This window comes from Molossus molossus, unplaced genomic scaffold (genome assembly GCF_014108415.1).
Source record: "Molossus molossus isolate mMolMol1 unplaced genomic scaffold, mMolMol1.p scaffold_m16_p_4, whole genome shotgun sequence".
Taxonomy (NCBI): Eukaryota; Metazoa; Chordata; class Mammalia; order Chiroptera; family Molossidae; genus Molossus; species Molossus molossus.
This window is the reverse complement of record NW_023425377.1, coordinates 67,863,568-67,882,092: the sequence shown is the minus strand read 5'-3', so window position 1 is coordinate 67,882,092 and position 18,525 is coordinate 67,863,568. Positions and strand designations below refer to the sequence as shown.

Below are 18,525 nucleotides of genomic sequence, written 5' to 3'. Positions count from 1 at the left end.
AACTGCCTATGGGGCTCCATGAGCTAGCAATCTGGCTGAAGTGAAGAAAATTATATGTTGATATATATCTGTCCCCAAGTCCTCAGATAATGTGACCCGACCTTGATTTTTTCATCTTTCCATTCTTATCTCCTTGTGGGCTCCATCTGCAGACCTGCCATCCACATCCCTAGGTTAGCAACATGGCAGCCAATTCAGTAGAAAAGAGAACTTCCCTTTCCCAGCAGTTTGAGCTAAAGTCCTGGCCTTGATTCTATTAGTCCCAGTTGGCTCATATACCCATCCTGAAATAATTAATTGTCTAGGAGAATGTAGCACTGTGATAAGCCAGCCTGACCCAATGACCCAACTGCCCAATTGGGCTGAGGATGGAGTCAATACCATCCAACTATGTGGACTGAGAATGGGAGAAGCTATTCCAGGGAGAGAACTGGGGTGCTGGTACCAGTGAAGTGAGGATGGATGGATGTGAAACTGACCAACCCACAGATGTGGATTATAAAGCTTTACAGTTTATAAAGCACCAGGTGCTATGGTCTGATCCTTATCACAGGAAGGGCAGGAGTTTCTGCATCACTTTACAGGCAAAGTAACTGAGCCTTGCAGAGGTAGCTGTGACTTGCTCAAGGTCACAGCCCTAGGTCAAGAGTTCTGAGAAACAACCAGGAGCCTTCCTGTCCCAATCCTTGCACCACCTCACTCCAATTTTAGTCTCACAAGCACAGCTATCTATTATTCCACAGGTGGCACACTCAAATGCCCACAGGGGCCAGTGAAAAATCTAGATGACTGTCGTGCACCCAGGTGAGGAACCGAGAGTGACGGAGACAATGGGAACATGGAGGACATATGCTCTGTCTAGGGTGGGCCTGGGCACCTTGACTCTACCCCAGAATCTCTGTGAGGAAAGCAGCCCACTTTTGCCAGAGCTTTCTGTTGTTGGCAAAGCCAGTAATCTAGATTTCTAGGCAAAATATTCCCACTGTTATATATTTTTTGTTAATCCTCACTTGAGGATATTTTTTCCTTTGTTTTTTTTTTTTTTTTAGAGAGAGTGAAAGGGAGGAGCAGGGAGGGAGCTAGCGCGTGTGCACGAGTGAGAGAGAGAGAGAGAGAGAGAGAGAGGTGAAAGACACATTGATTGGTTGTCTCCCACATGCGCTCTGACAGGAGCGGGGCTTGAACCTGCAACCCAGGTACATGCCCTTGGCTGGTAATGGAGCCTGAAGCCCTTTGGTGCATTGGCTGATGCTCTAAACACTGATCCACACCGGCCAGGGCAATAGTCCCAATTTTGAATGTCGGTGATTGGCTCAAACTTACAGCTTCAGACACATTTGGCCTGTGTGTCTCTAGCTCATAAGATGACTTTATGAACCAAGCTGGTGTTAAAACAATAAACTTGTTAGAGTTCTTCCATTTCTACTCTCTGGCTCCCAAACTTGGAAGATAAAGATGCTTTTTTTTTTTTTAATCTTAAAAACCAGAGGCTTTTGGTAGCAGATGGAAAGAGCTGCTGACATCTTCCTGACATGCTTTTGGACAATCTCGGCCCTGTGCAAATTCAACAGTCCATCTGTTTCCATTCCACTCAAGTGTATCTTGCTTCTTTGCCTGTAGTCTTCTCAAAGCCCCACTTGCTTCTAGGGCTTTTGTTGAAAGATAGGAGAGTCCAAATCTTCAAGGTGTTATTCTCCCTTTCGTGATATTCAGAGTTTCAGAAAAAGTAACCTTAGAAAACCAGAAGCTTTTGAGCTGGATGTGACCTTATTGGGCAGCAAGTTTTAAGGTTTTGCAGATAGCTAACTTAGGATCCCCCTCCATCTCCATGTAACTTAGATTGCAAGGGGAGCCCTTGAAAAAATAGTTACTCTCTGCCACCAGTTCTCTGAGAGTCAGGGAACAAAGTGGATGTTATGACAAAGTAAGACTTCTGGTTTAAAATGTGTGTCCATTTTAGCCTCAGTGAGAATCAATTGCTTTGTGGCTAAACACTAAATTGAACATATGAAAGGAATTTTTACTAATAAAATGCTACTCCGAATTGTTGCTTATTTTGGAGGCTTTGCAGTGAGTTTTCACTTGAGAAAGAGTTTGGTTGGTATAAATGTTTGACAAGCCCTGTACTTGGAGAAGTAACTTACCGAAGCTGTGGAGGAGCCAGGATGAGAGTGTGATCATCAACATCCTCACCTGGCTCTCTTATGCTAAAGTAGGACCCTGTAACGTATCATCCAAACAGGGACACTTTGTTTTTTATCCTCACCCGAGGACATTTTTGCATTTATCTTCAGATAGAGTGGGAAGGAGAGAGGGAGGAAGAGAGAGAGAGAAACATCGAGTGAGAGAGACACATCGAGTGGTTGCCACACACACGACCCCAACCAGGGCCGGGGACTAACTGCAACTGAGGTATGTGCCCTTAGTGGGAACTGAACCTGGGTCTTTCACTAAGAGACACTCTAACCACTGAGCCAAACCAGCCAGGGCAAGGGATACTTTTTGATGGTAAAAATGGATGTTTTTGTTTTGTTTGTTTGTTTTCTGTTGATCCTCATCTGAGAGTATTTTTTCCATTGATCTTTAGAGAGAGTGGAAAGGGCAGAGAGAGAGGGGGGAGGAAGAGGAGAGAAAGAGAGAAACATCAATGTGAGAGAGATACAATTGGTTGCCTCCCACACATGCCCCATCTGGGGCAAGGGGTTGAACCTTCAACCCAGGTACATGCCTTTGACCAGGAATCAAACCCGAGACCCTTTGGTCAACAGGCCAATGTTCTAACTACTGAACCACCCTGGCCAGGGCTTAATTGTTTTGTTTTGGTTTGTTTCGTTTACTGAGGTATAACTAACCTATAACATTACGTTAGTTTTAGGTGTACAACATAATGATTTGATATTTGTATATATTGCAAAATTATCACCACAAGTCTAGATTACATCTATTACCACAAAAAAGTTACAAAAATATTTTTCTTATGATGAGAAATTTTAAGATCTATTCTCTTTAGCGACTTTCAAATATACAATACAATGTTGTTAACTATAGTCATCAGGTTGGACATTACAACCCCAGAACTTATTTTATAACTGGAAGCTTATGACCATATTTACCGATTTCACCCACCCCTCAACCCTCCACCTTTGGCAACCACTACTCTGTTCCCTGTTTTATGAGTTTATTATTTTTAAAATTTATTTTAAAATTTACTTTATTTTAAAAGTCTAAAAACTATTGGCTTATCTCAACTTGAAAATTTTCAGACTCACAGCAGAGTTGTAATACGCAGAGAATACATTTACTCACCATTTGAGATTTGGTGATTGCCCTATCATTCTGTCTTCTGCTAAAACTATTGCAAAGTCAGGGCTGGGACTGGGGTGAGGAGAGTGAGGCACTCGCCTGAGACACAAAGTTTAAGGTGACATGAAAGAAACTCAGTAATCAGGATAAATAATATTTTACTACCACATTTAAAAAATCAAAATAATTAAAAAATGCATGACTAACAAAATACCAGTATTTTAAATAAAAAAATGGAATGTGACCCGCCCAGCCAGTTTGGCTCAGTGGTTGAGCATCGACCCATGTACCAAGAGGTTGCCAGTTAGATTCCCGGTCAGGGCACATGCCCAGGTTGTGGGCCTGATCCCCAGTGGGGGGCATGCAGGAGGCGACCAATAGATGTTCTCTCTCATCAATATTTCTGTCTCTCTCTCCCTCTTCCTCTCTCTCTCTAAAAAAAAGAGGAATTTGACCCTGCACTTTCACAGACTCACCTCGCTTGCGTCACCCTAAGTCCAGCCTTGGTGATATCAAGACACCTTACCTATAAATACTGTCAATGGCCCTGACTGGTTTGGCTCAGAGTTTAGAGCGCCGGCCCACAGACCAAAGAGTTGCGGGTTTGATTTCAGTCAAGCGCACGCACCTTGGTTGCAGTTCAGTCCCCGGCCCCGGTTGGGGTCGTGCGGGAGGCAGCTAGTGGGCTTGTCTTTCTCACATCGATGTTTCTCTTTCTCTCTCTTTCTACCTCCCACTCTGTCTGAAAATAAATGGAAAAATATCCTCGGGTGAGGATTAAAAAAATAAATAAATTTTTAAAATAAATAAATAAATCTTGTCAACGTAAGAAACATTAAAACTTGTGAAGAATTTTTGTGAGTTTATTTGAGCCAACACTGTCCACAATTGCCGGGAAACAAGATCTCAACCAATTAAGATAATGCTCCAGAGAATGGCAGTTTTGCACCATATTTTATACATTACAATAAAAAAAGAAGACGTGCCCAGTTGGTGTGGCTCAGTGGTTGACCGTTGACCCATGGACCAAGAGGTCGCCAGTTCGATTCCTGGTCAGGGCACATGCCTAGGTTGTGGGCCCAATCCCCAGTGGGGGCATGCAGGAAGCAGCCAATCGATGTTCTCTCTCATCGATGTTTCTATCTCTTTCTGCCTCTCCCTTTCTCTCTCTCTCTCAAATCAATACAAGAAAAAATTTTTTAATAATAATAAAAATTTTTTAAATAAAAAAGACATCAGTGGGTTACATGAAATCTGTAGGTAATTGATTAGTGAGGCGGGAGAAAGTAAAGTGGGGGTGGGGGACCTCTGGGACTGGATGAGAAGTAAACTGATAGAAACATGCTTCTTTTCCATTGGTGGTACAGTCAACAATTAACTCCATAACAATGAGGGGATTTGTGGTCTCCACAGAGCAGTGCCTGTGCTTTGAGGGGTCTGGAATAAGGAAAATTACTTTGACATTCTAAAGTTATGTTATCATAGATGCAAAAAGACAATAGACAGGCTCAGCTAAGGTAAAGATTGACCTTTGTCAGGGAAAATGCCTGCCTAGGACATGACTGCCTGCCATAAACTGTTCTTAGTTAAAATGTTTTCATTTTACACCATCCTTTGTGGTTACACTCTTCTCCAGGTGTGGGTCTCTGACTCCCCTGGGGTTCCCCCCTAGGTCCCCAGTCACTCTGCTCCGTCTCCCAGTGAGATGGCTCTGGCCCCGTGGGCCCTGACCCACGAGCAAAGCTGTGGCCTCTTCCCAGCCTTGGCCTCCCTTAGCCAGAATCTCTGTTCCCCACCTCTGCTTTAAGTCTGTGAGTTTGCAAGGCTGCCATGCAGGCTTCCCTGGGCTTTTCAGGTTAGCATGTGGCCCCTTTTTTCCACAATACTCCAGGACAAATCTCTTAGGAATAAGATCGTTCTCCTACATAACCACACACACCTATGAAAACTAACAATTGTTATTTAATATCTTTGAATAGGCATCCCTAATTTTCCTAATTAGCCCTAAAACATTTTTTTTTCTTTATTGATTTTAGAGAGAAAGGAAGGAAGAGGGAGAGAGATAGAAACATCAAAGAGAGAGAACATCAGTTGACTGCCTCCTGCACGCCCCCCACTGGGGATTTGGCCCACGACCTGGGCATGTGTCCTGATCGGGAATCGAACTGGGAACCTCTTGGTGCATGGGTTGATGCTCAACCACTGAGCCACACTGGCTGGGCCTAAAACATTTTTCATAGCTGTTCCTTTCCAACTGGGACCCAATCGAGATTAGTTCATGCATTGTATTTAATTGTTTTGTCTCTTTAGTCTCTTATATTCTAGAGCTGGAGTCAGCAAAACCATAGCCTGTGAGCCTGCTGCCTGTTTTTGTAAATAAGGTTTTATTGGAACATGGCTATGTCCATTATTTACATATTGCCTGTGGCAACTTTTATGCTATGGTGACAGAAAACATATGACCCCAAAGCCAAAAATATCTGCCACCTGGACCTTTACGGGAAAGTGTGTGCCAAGCCTGGTCTTAGGCTTGATTAGATTCAGGGTAAACATTTTTAAAATAGACTTTTTCTTTTAGAGTAGTTTTAGGTTCACAGCAAAATTGACTGTAAGGTATAGAGATTTCCCATGTGTTCCTGCCCCCATACATGCATAATTTTCCCCCATTATCAACATCTCTCACCAAAGTGATACATTTGTGACAATTGATGAACCTACATTGACACATCATTATCACAGGGTAAACATTTTTTTTTTTTTTAAATCCTCCCCAAGGACATTTCTCCACTTTTTGTACAGATAGAGTGGGAGGGAGAGAGAGGAAGAGAGAGAGAGAGAGAGAAACATCGATGCGAAAGGGACACATCGAGTGGCTGCCACCCGCACAACCAACCAGGGCCGGGGACAAACTGCAACCGAAGTACGTGCCCTTAGCGGGAACCGAACCCGGGTCTCTCCGGACCGCAGGCTGATGCTCTATCTGCTGAGCCAAACAGGCCAGGGCAGGGTAAACATTTTTGACAAGGCTACTTTACAGAAGAATTTGTTACCTATTGCTGCATAACAAATTACCACAAATTTGGCAGCTGAAAATAACAGCCATTTATTTTCTCCCGGTTTCTATGGGTCAGGAATCTGGGCGCACTGTGGCTGGATTCTCTGTGTAGGGTTTCACAAGGTGGCAGCCAGCTGGGAGCTCATTGAGAAGCCCAGAGCCCTCTTCCACACTCATTCCGGTTGTTGGCAGCATTGAACTCCTTGTAGCTGTAGGACTGGGGACCTCAGCTCCTAGATGCTGGCTGCCCCTTTCCCCAAGCAGTTCATAACAAGGCTGGTTTCTCCTTCAAGGCCAGCAGGATCTCATCTGTTTACTGCTTTAAGACTGATCTCCAGACTGTCCTTTAAAGGGTGCCCCTGATAAAGTCAGGCCCACCCAGTATGATCTCCCTTTTGATGAACTCAACATCAATTCATTTGAGACAATAAATACACCTACAAAATCCTTTCACCTTTGCCACGTGGCATAACCTAATCTCAGGCCTTACATGCATTATACTCCCAGGTCCCAACCACATTCCAGGATGGGGATTAGACAGGGGACCAGGGTGCACACACCAGGGATAAGGATCTTGGTGTTCATCTTGGAATTCTGCCACAACACATGATTCTGGACTTTAAAGATTTTGGTCATAAAGTCTGCCACCTGGGAAGACTTAGATTAAAACAAGATCTTTTGATCTTGTCTTCTTCTTTTTTATTTTTTATCCTCACCCGAGGACATTTTTCCATTTTTTGTTCAGATAGAGCGGGAGGGAGAGAGAGAAAGAGAGAGAGAGAGAGAGAGAGAGAGAGAGAGAGAAACATCAACGTGAAAGGGACACATCGAGTGGCTGCCTCCTGCACGACCCAACCAGGGCGGGGGACAAACTGCAACCAAGGTAAATGACCTTAGCGGGAACCAAACCCAGGTTTCTCTGGACCGCAGGCCAACACTCTAACCGCTGAGCTAAAATGGCCAGGGCTGATCTTACCTTCTTAACCTTGCCAAAATACTGTCCAACAAAAGACCTACTTAAGAATCTTATCTTAATGCTAAATTTGACAAATGGTAAGGAAATTTGTGTTCCAAACCTGGTCTATCTAAACTGTCAACTCTAAGGTTTTCAACTTAATCTGTGTAGATGAAAATAGTAAAGAAAAATATTTAGCTTAGAAACTGTTTATGCTTTATAAAAATAAGAATGACAAGATACATGTGTACCATTGTCCACATGTTGATACATGAACATAAACATACATATACAGGGTCTGGAATAGCATGGGGAACAGGAAATACTACTGTGACTATTGTGTGAAAATACCTCCTGCCACCCAGGGCACTTAACCTAGTCTAGCAGGGGTTGAGAAAAGTTTTTTGGAGGAGGTGGCATTCTGGCTGAATTCTGAAGAATGCATGTATGCACTAACACACACACACACACACACACACACACACACACACACACAGTTACGATTGCTTTTTCTCCAAATGAGTAAGGGCTTCCTCTGACCATGAGATCTATGAAAAGAATGTAAAACTAAAACTGATCCTTAAAATTTGAATAGAACTGCACTCCTTGGAGGCAGGCGGTATTGAGTGAGGACTCTGTCCAAGTGACAGAAGCCTACACACACTGTTGGTTCTCCAGGAAAGTGACTAATAGATTGCCAGGCAGCACTGGTGTGAAGACTGTCCAGACATCCGTGGCCTCGGTCTGCCTTGCTGCTGTTCCTACAGGAATGTGCTGAAACCAAGCAGAATTCCTTTCTGGGCTAGGAGCCATGAATCCTCACTGCTTCCTTCGCCCTCACCTCAACTTCCACCCAGCCATATCCTCTCTGTTTTACCTTCTAAATATTGCTCCCTTCCACCCCTTCCTCTCTACCTTCACTGCTCCCATCCTGGTCTAAGCTACCATTGCCCTTTGCCTAAAGGATGAAACAGCCTCCCTGCACTCACCCGTGGGTCCCCTCCAATCCTTTCCCTGCAGAGCAGCCAGAGTTGACTGCTTCCAAATTCAAAGCTGCTCAAGCACCTCCTTGCTTAAAACCCAGGTGCAATTTCTGCCAGTGTGAAATGCCAAGACCAAAATTCTTAAATCATCCCACGAGATGAGTGGTCTGCCCCCACTGGCCTCTCCACACTTATCCTGCAGTCCAAAAACACTGGTCTTATTCTTTTTTTAGTTCAAATTTGTCACACTTCCCGCTGTTCCCTCTGACCTTCATGGTGAACGAACGCCTACATATCCTTTAGAACTCAGCTAGCATGACACTTCCTCTAGGAAACCTTCTTTATCCCCATTAGACTGGGTTAAGTCCCTGCTGTGGCAGGGGATATTTTCCCTAAATGGTCATGGCAATGTTTCCTGTAGCCCCATGCTATTCCAGACCCTGGCCACTCCCCAGCTTCTAGAGTCTATTTGTTGTCCTCTTGAATTTGGGAGGGACTTTGTCATAGCCACAGTGGAAAGACTGCAATGGAATTGATTCCATGTAACTTGACATGCTGGATCAGAGAAGGCGATATATGGCTTCCACCTGGCTCAGTTGCTCCTCTCAGAACAGTTGTGCCTGGAACCCAGGTGCCATGTGAGGGAGCTCCAGATGCATGAAGAGACCACATGTAGGTGCTCCTGGTGGCAGCCCCAGCATGGGTCTCATCTTATAGCCAGCAGCAACTGACAAACAAGTGAGTGGGTAAATCTTCAAAGGATTCCAAACCCAGCATTCCAGCTACCTACCTGACACGAAGGGTCCATAGACGAGTTATTTCTGCCAAGCCTGCCCAAATTGCATATTAAAGAACAAAATTAATGTCATTCTGAATCTCTAACTCTTGGGGTGGTTTGTTACACAGCCACAGTAACTGGAATATAGTAACTGTTATATTTGTATCTTCTCTTTGAAGTATCTGTTATAGTTGAAACTTCACATTTGTGTGTGTGTGTGTATGTGTGTGTGTTATTATTTGATTCCTATCCTTCTTGAAAGACTAAAAGCTCTAGGAGGGCAAAAACCTTGTCAGTTTTGTTCACTATTGTATTCCTGACACCTAGCACAGTGCCTAGTAAATGAGGCACCTACTGCCAGTGTATTTTCAGCTTTCCCACACTGCCTCACCTACAGAAAGAGATGTCATTTGGTCATTGATTGTATGTTCATTCATTTGATAAATATTCACTGATGGGGCTCTGTGTCAGGAATTTGTGATGAAGCACGAAAAGATGATGTACAAGGGACTGTGGGAGGACAGAGGAAGATCAGTTCGGTTGTGCTCTGAAGGATGTATAGGTATTTCCTGGGTAATGAAGAGATAGAACAGAGCTTCTGTCAAGGGAAAGGGTTAGGGTTAGGAAGCAGCCAGGCTGGGCAGGCATTGGCAGGAAGTTCTGCACAGATAGAGGGTGGGTGGAAAATTCTTCAAGAAAAGGTTTATAAGGGCCAGGTTTTGATGGCCTTCAATGTGGAGTGTAGATGCTTAGAATTCAACTCACAAAAAATAAGAAGACTGAAAGTTTGGAAGCAGCTGTGGAATGATCCCAGTTCTTGATAGCACCAGGGCTGGAAAAACTGGTTAAGTGGCTCCTGAACTGGTCCAGTGGGGAAGTGATGTAGTCAGAACTAGGGAAATGAAAGTAGGAGGAGAGGGACTATGGCAAAAGCCATTTAGCCAAGGCCCTTAGTTAGGCTGCTGTGTCACATTGTCCCATCAACCCTAGAAAGCAGGGGTCCACCAACATTTTTTCAGTAAATATATCAGGCTCTGCAGACTTCAGGATCTGTCTCACCTACTCACCCTTCTGCTGTAGTGCAAAAGCAGCCAGAGGTGATAGGTAAGGGGTGGGCGTGCATGTGTTTCCAATAAAACTTTACAGATATTGAAATATGAATTTCAGAATTTTCATGTGTCACGAAATAGTCTTCTCTTTTGGACTTTTTCCAACTTTTACAAAATGTAAAAACCATTCTGAACTTGCTTGTAAAGTCAGGCAAAAGCAGGAGGCAGGGCTTGGTTTACCCACAGGGGCTATAAAAGGTGTTACTTAGTACCACAGTTTCAGGGGTAAGAACTTATACAGCAAGGCCCTCAAGGAGGCCGCCCCCTGACGTCATCAGGCCGCGCCCCCAGGGCGGAGCCGGCGCATGCGCGTCCAGCCAGCGGGCGGGGGCGCGGTGGACCGCAGCTCCGACTTCCAACATGGCGCACGCTGGCGGCGGCGGCGGCCCGGGGGGCCGGGGGCTGAGTGGCGCCCGCTGGGGTCGCTCGGGCTCCGCGGGCCACGAGAAGCTGCCGGTGCACGTGAGTGGCGCCCCAGCCCTCCCTCGGGGACCCTGTCGTACGGCCCCCACAGGCCTGCGCCCCCAACCTGGGCCCCGCCCGGCCCCACCTCGGACTCTCCTTCGCACGTCCCGGGACCCCAGATTCCTGACCTCTCATCTCGGGCCCCTCGGAGGCCGGCCCGTCCCCCTCCCCTCCCAAGACCCCCGCCCCTAGTTCCCTCCGCTGACCCCGGCCCATCGGGATCCTCCCCCTTTTCCTCCCCTTTCCCGCAGGTGGAAGACGCCCTCACCTACCTGGACCAGGTGAAAATCCGCTTCGGCAGCGACCCTGCCACTTACAACGGCTTCCTGGAGATTATGAAGGAGTTCAAAAGCCAGAGGTACCGTGGGGCCTCTCCCCACCCCGGGGGGCCGCCTTCGGGCAGAGCGAGGTGGAAGTCCCCCAGCTGGTGACCTTGCACAGGTCTTCCAATATCTGGAAGCCTCAGTTCCTTCCTCTAAAGAAACGGGAGTCCCTTGTAGAACTGTTTTGGTGATTCCTGGAAGGAGGACAGGTATGGGGATGAGGTGAGAGGCGAATTTTGTTCATCCAGGACTTAATAAAATTAATTTTTTAAGCACTGCACTAAAATGTTACTTGATTGTTGAATGTTTTGGCGCCCTCTTCGCCTTAAATCTTGTCTCCAAGGTGAGTGCCTCACTGGCCTAACCCTAGTCCCAGGCCTGCTAGGAAGTTATGCACATAAAATGCTTAGTAAGGGGCCTGGCATTTAAAACACATTAGCTGTTTTTGTAGGCACAGAATCAGAAGGGTTAGAGATCCATAGGGGACCTCACAATCATGCCCTTGTGTGACAGGAGGCTCACTGAGGCTTAGGGGACAGAGTCAGGACTAGAACTTTGGTCCTCTGAGTCTTAGATTCTTGACTATCACATCCTTACCATGCTGCTTCTGCCTCTGAGGAAATATGGCACGGCCTGGTTTCCTTCCACAAGCACAATTCTGATTACAGCCATGAGGCAGATCCCCTCCCTCCCCTTGAATTCTTAAGCAGTGTATACTTGTAGGGCCTTTGGTATTTTGTGTTATAATCAGTTATTGGGATCAACTCCTGTATCATAGTAGATCCCTAATTCATATAAAATTAGGGAATCTATCTCATCTCATCATTTAGAGGGCTTTGGCCTCCTGCCATGTCTTGCAGTTGCTCTTCTGACATTTTCAGCACTGAGTACACATGCTTGGAGTGTTTTGGGGAGCTGTGCCATGTGACTATTGTGTGGTTCTCCAGGGGCACAGGGAGCTCAGGCCTGGCTGCTCTGAAAGTAGAGCACCATCGGCAGAATCACCCCAGTCACATCTTAGGGTGCTTTGTTGTCAGTGAGAAACTGGTTACATGGTACTGTCGTGGGAGTCTGGAATATATTTCACTTTAATTTGTTCCCCGAGACGCTTTTGCCCACTCATGCTTTTTATTCCAGCATCGATACTCCTGGAGTCATCCGACGAGTCTCACAGCTCTTCCATGAACACCCTGACCTCATTGTTGGATTCAACGCTTTCCTTCCCCTTGGGTACAGAATCGACATTCCCAAGAATGGCAAGTTAAACATACAGTCACCTCTGTCCAGCCAGGTATGCTGCTACAGTGGTTTTAGTGATCTTGGCCTTAGCACAGCTTGCACTGGTTTTCAGGCACTTAGGTCGGACAATGTGTCTCAGCTATTGCATTACTGGAAAGCCAGTGACGATCCAATCTTTTTCTAGATGTGCTAATTAGCTCCTAACCCAAATCAAAATAGATCAAAACACCTATACAGGCAGCCTCTACTCTGCTTCCCAAATCAATCCGTTTGGAGGATTTAAATCAAGAGTGCATGTCAGGGAGGCATTCTGCTAACATAGTTTTATGTCCGGTCAAAATAACTGCATCCTTGGTGGCGGAGATCTTGGCCTGGGGCCTTTCCTGTGAGCGCACTAGGGAGGCTGCGCTTATACTTGGGCATGTGGTCACTCTGATCACCCTTGGTGCCACCCACAAAATGAAGCATTTGGTGGGTGGATGTGAATGGCCATTTTTATAATCACCAGCAGGGTCATTGGCTTAGCTCTGGCTTGTGGCTTTGGTCTCTTCGCTTGCTGCCTCTATCTGCAATCAGAAAACTTATTTGAGTCTTACTTTAATAAGGTCATTATTGTTTTTCTCCACCTCGGTCCTGTTGCCATTTAAGATAAGGTTTTGCTGTGGTTGGGGGGTTGTACAGAGCATTGAGGAGTGTATAGTGGTGTCCCTGACTCTACCCATACGCCCTCACCCAGGGGAGACAATCAAAAATGTCACCAGGCCCTGGCCGGTTTGGCTCAGCGGTTGGAGCGTCGGCCTGCGGTACAGAGAGACCCGGGTTCGGTTCCCGCTAAGGGCACGTACCTTGGTTGCAGTTTGTCCCCGGCCCTGGTTGGTTGTGCGGGTGGCAGCCACTCGATGTGTCCCTTCACATCGATGTTTCTCTCTCTCTTCCTCTCTCTCCCTCCCGCTCTATCTGAACAAAAAATGGAAAAATGTCCTCGGGTGAGGATAAAAAAAAAAAAATGTCACCAGACCTTTCCAAGTGTCTCCCAGGAGTAAAATCGCCCCTGATGAGAACCACTGGTCTAACTGAACCTGCTCTTTCAAAAATCTACTGTAGGGAAGCATTTCACAGGTTTCTTCTCTGATGAAGGAGTGTCTTATCAAATGTTGGAGTCAGATTTGGAAGGAGAACAGTGAGAGGCCTATGTAAGGCAAGCTCCACCTTTAGTGTGTTGTCTTACTAAATCTGAGGAGCACATTTTAGTTTTAAAAAGGAACTTGGAAGCCTTTGGCTGCTGAATTCCAAAGAGCTTCCATTTCAGTGGAGCTCCAGGATCCAGATGTGGGGTTCATGCCTCCAGACAGTAAAAGCCTTGGCAGTATTAACCTTCAAAACAGTCATTGCCAGGGGAGGAAACCAAGCTCATTGGCAGCAGTGTGCATGGAGCACTTTGTGAATCTGAAGCTCCCTATAAACTCAGGGTGTCATTACCATCACTTGCTGAAAAAAAACAGGATCCAGGATCTGAACTGTGCTTCCTGTATTGACCTGGCCTTTCTCAGTCCCTGACTGTGGGAGTCACTCTGCTGTGGTGCTGGATCTTCACGTCAACTGCATAGTGGTGGCCCTGCCCCAAATAGCCACAGAACCCCTGTGGTTCCACACTCCAGAGGGGGCTCTTTGTAGAGATAACAGACCAGGTCAGTCTTGTCTCCCCCTGGCTGGCTTAGGTGATGAAGGTCCATTAACTTGAAGAAAAGCATGAGAGAACTTAGTTAACAGTCACTTAACGGGGCTTTATAGTCTTGCTACAGCCAGAAGAAGCCACATGCAGGGACTCCTGCCTCAGCTGGGGAGAGGTGCATTCAGGAACATACCAGCCCACTTAGCTTCAGTCAACACTAAGGACCAGCAGGGTTTTCAACCTCGTTGTCAGTAGTCCTCAACGCCAGGCACAAATGAGATGTCTTGGCTTCCCAGAGTTCTTTGAGAGGCCAGAATAGCTGGAGATCTTTACAGGGGTCCCCATATATCAGTGCCCTGGTGACTTTCTTTAAATAGGTTTTTTTAGCCTCGCTGTTTTGAAATACAACTCTATTCTTCCCATTTTTCACCTTGTCACGAATCCTGTCAACTACACACAAGGAGTGAGTAGCTCCTAGGTCGGGGTGGGGAACCTTTATTCTGCCAAGGGCCTTTTGGATATTTATAACATCATTTGGGGGCTACACAAATTGTCAACTTAAAAATTAGCCTGCTGCCTGGCCGGTGTGGCTCAGTGGGTTGAGTCCCATGGACTGAGAGGTCCTGGTTCAATTCCCGGTCAGGGCACATGCCTCAGTTGTGGGCTCAATCCCCAGTGGGGGGCATGCAGGAGGCAGCTGATTCATGTTTTTCTCTCACACAGATGTTTCTGTCTCTCCCTTTCTCTTCCTCTAAAAAAATCAATAAAAACAGTTTTTAAAAATACTAGAAAAGTTAGCCTGCTATATTTGGTCAAACAATTAACTCACTCCTAATGTGCTGTATGGAACTGTTTCTCTTTGGTGAGGTGTGTGAGGTTAGCTGGTACAGATTTTGTGGGCGTTCAACGCCCGCGGGCCTGACATTCCCCACCCCTGTCCTAGGTGCTGAGGAAGAGAAATAAGGGTGTCCCAGCCTTTGGGGAGCCCTTCGTGCAGGGTTTCTCAGCCTTGGCACCATTGCCATTGGGGCTGGATCATTCTTTCTTGTGGGGACATCCTGTGCACTGTAAGGCACTGAACAGCATCTCTTTTCCACCCACTTGATAGCAGTAACACTCCCTCCTCCAGTATGACAACTTAAAAATGTCTCTAGCCCTGGCTGGTTTGGCTCAGCTGTTAGTGTGTCGGCCTGCGGTCCGGAGAGGCCCGGGTTGAGTTCCTGCTAAGGGCATGTACATCCGTTGCAGTTTGTCCCCGGCCCTGGTTGGGTCGTGCGGTGGCAGCCACTCAATGTGTCCCTTTCATGTCGATGTTTCTCTCTCTCTCTCTCTCTTCCTCTCTCTCTCCCTACTGCTCTATCTGAATAAAAAATGGAAAAATGTCCTCGAGTGAGGATGAAAAATAAAAATAAAAATGTCTCCAGACACTGCCAATTGTTCCCTGTGTGGCAGAATCATCCCAACTGAAAACACTAAAGAGGAACACTGATAGACATTTGCTTTGATGAGGGCAGCATGGCCAAAGGAGGGCCAGGGGACCATGGGAAAGAAGGTTCCCTTGCTGGGGCCACAGCCTCCTGAGTTGGCACCATTTTGGATCTGGTCATCTGGACCTCAGTTGTTACCTCACCTCTGCAGAGAGCCCCCTACTATCACCTCCAAGTCATTCTCCCACCACACCTTTTTGTATATTTCAGAGTAGCAAAGTCAGGGGGAAAATTAAAAATCCAGTGGTTCTTCTTGATTTGCCTTTCCTGGAAAACTGGGAGTCCTCCTGATCAGGCAAGACTGTGTCCCCCTTTTGGCACATGTTGTCAGGGCAGGAAACTGGATGCCTTTGGGTCCCCTTGAAGGCAGATTCTGCCATCTGGGAGCTGGTTTTTGTATGCTTGGCTGGCACAATAGCCAGCTTGGAGATGAAAAGATAAACCTTTAGGTGTAGCTTATAATATAAATGGCCCCATTGCATTCAGAGGGAGGCCTCTGTCTACTGTCTAGGGAGGCTCATTTGGAAGTTTAGTCAGTTCCTGGCAGGTCGTCTCTGCCTAAGTCACCCACAGAGGGAGTGTAGACCATCTCCTCTGCGTCAGGCCCTGGGTTTTATTGGAAGTCCTTGAGGTGCTTGCACAGTCAGGGTGGAAACTCATGAGATATAGGTGGACAGATATGAAATATGTGAGGGAGTTCAGCACTGCAGGGGAAAGATGGCAGGGGCAGGGCTGGAGGAGGGTAACAGGAACTATGCCTTTGCTGGGGTGGGGGATGGGAGTCTTCCTAGTGGTGGGGGTAAAGGCCTGAGGTAGGAACAAGTGGGTGTGTTTTAGAAATAGCCAGGAACCCCATGGGATTGGGGTATGATGGGTAGAGGGTGGAATAGAGAAACAGGAGTATGGGAAGTTGGCGGAGGAATCAGGAAAGGCCACTGTGGCTGCTATGCCATTTCATATGCTTAGACCAGGCCACCCCCAGCTGGCAGAGAAGAGAAGACTGGATAGTTCTAGAAAGGTCAGACCTGGAATTGGCCAACTGTGGCTCATGGGCCAAAGCCAGTTTGTTTTTTTTGTATGGCCAGTGGTTTTTACATTTTCTGAAGCTTGCATTTTAAAAATATTTTTTATTTTGGTAATGTTTAGATAACAAAATTCACCATTATAACCATTTTAAAGTGTCCAGTAGTTTTTAGTATATTCACAATATCATGTAACCACCACCAATTCCTAAAGATTTCTATCACTCCGAAAAGATCCTATACCTCCCAATTCTCCCCTGGCAGCCAGTAATCCACTTTTCTGTCTATATAGATTTGCCTGTTCTGGACATTTCATATAAATGGGATCATACACTATATACCCTTTTGCATCTGTCTTCCTTCACTCGTCATGGTGTTTTCAAGGTTCATCCACATTGTATTAGAACGTTCATGACGGAGAGTTTCATTCCTTTTTATGACTGAATAATATTCCACTGTATAGATGGGAACCACATTTTGTTCATCCAATTAACTGATGGATACGTGGGTTGTTTCCATCTATTGGTGATTGTGACTAGTGCCACTCTGAACCTGCATTTTTGAGGATTTGTTTGAACAACTGTTTCCAGTTCTTTTGGGGTGATACCTGAGAGTGGAATTGCTGGGTCATGTGGTAACTATGTTTAACTTATTAAAGAAACGCCAGACTGTTTGCTATAGCCACTGCACCATTACTGTCTGTCTCATTTTGTGGAGTCCTGGTCTCTGGAGATGGTTCTCTATTTTGTCACAGTGACTCACTCTAGGGGTTTGAAAGGGGAATGTAGCACTTGAAAATGCCCCTTCAGAGTGGTGGGGAGCTTCTAGGGAGCATACAACCTTCTGTGAAGCAAACCCCAGCCCCAATGCTGCTCCCTCTTCCTGCTCCTTCCTTCTTCTACCTCGAGGTAATCAGCAAGAGCATCCCCAGAGTGTTTTGGAATGAATTCCACTCCTGGGAGAAGTGGTGTTTAGAATTGTGACTGCTCTGGATCTGTTGTGTCTCTGTTTTCTTCAGCTCAGACTCTCTAGAGTTGCCTCTACATCCACTGTTACGGTCTGAACTGTGTCCTTCTCCCCTCCCCCCCACTTCTTACACTGAGTCCTCAGTATATTAGACTATGACTATATTTGGAGATAGTGTTTTTGCAGAAGTATAATAAGGCCTTTTGGGTAAGCCCTAATCCAGTCTAACATGTCCTGAGAAAATTTGGACAGAGACACCCAGGAATGTGTGCACACAGAGGGACAGCCATGTGAGGACACCACAAGAAGGTGGCCATCTGCAAGCCAAGAGGCCTCAGGACAAACCGGCCTCCAGAGCAGCAATAGTTTCTGTTATTGAAGCTGCCCAGTCTTTTGTTATGGCATCCCAAGCAGATTAGCACACCCATCCAGATGATGACCAGTGTGCCCAGCAGTCCCCATCCCGCCAGAACCTTTTTGGTCAATGGTTGGTGCAGGCAGGGTGCCTGGGTGATTAAAACAGTAGACTCAGTTTGTTCCTTCATCTGTTCATCTGATCATTCATTCCTTGGCAGTGGAGGAACCCTGGTCTGTCCCAAGCTCTGTTCCAGGGACTGAGGATATAGCTGTGAACAAAGTAGAATATCTGTCCTCATGGTGTTTGCCATCTGGTCAGCGTGGACAGACAACAAAATAAGTGCAATATGTTATATGTATAAGAAAAACAGCACAAAAGAGTCTCAGAGCCCTGGGAGACAGGATCATTTTAGTTTGGCACAGGATGGTTCCAGAAGACTACTTGAAAAACAGCCCCTGATTGCTGGGGATATACAGGATGCCAGGGGTCACTCTTGATGGCCCAGCTGCTGTCGGTGGCAGAGGGAAGCTATCATCAGAACCACATGCAAAATTCCAGTTTAGAAACATAACTATCACCTTGGGGGGTGTCCTATCCCACAAAGAATTAGGATTTTGAGTGCATAGGAGAGAGACGTGTGTATGTCTGTGTTTTTATTTGTATTGATGGAAAAGTACACAAATGAAGGGCATGCTTGACGACTGGCCAGGGTTCATCTTTTCTCTCAAGTGACTTGCCCTGGGCTTAGTACCCTAAGTCCCACAGTCCTGCAGGGTCCCAGTTTTATACCTGCTAAGAGCAGGTGCTTAA

General features: G+C 46.2%; 1 protein-coding gene across 1 annotated transcript in view; it reads left to right on the top strand.

Moving 5' to 3' along the window:
- The first annotated feature begins 10,538 nt into the window (after window positions 1–10,538).
- The window catches only part of SIN3B (SIN3 transcription regulator family member B), a 43,629-nt gene continuing 35,642 nt past the window's right edge, over window positions 10,539–18,525 (top strand). Inside the window, exons 1-3 of the mRNA XM_036240017.1 lie at window positions 10,539–10,645; window positions 10,900–11,006; window positions 12,109–12,262. Of these exons, the coding sequence (XP_036095910.1) occupies window positions 10,544–10,645; window positions 10,900–11,006; window positions 12,109–12,262 (363 nt within the window). The 5' untranslated portion in view covers window positions 10,539–10,543. The remainder of the gene's footprint in view (window positions 10,646–10,899; window positions 11,007–12,108; window positions 12,263–18,525) is intronic.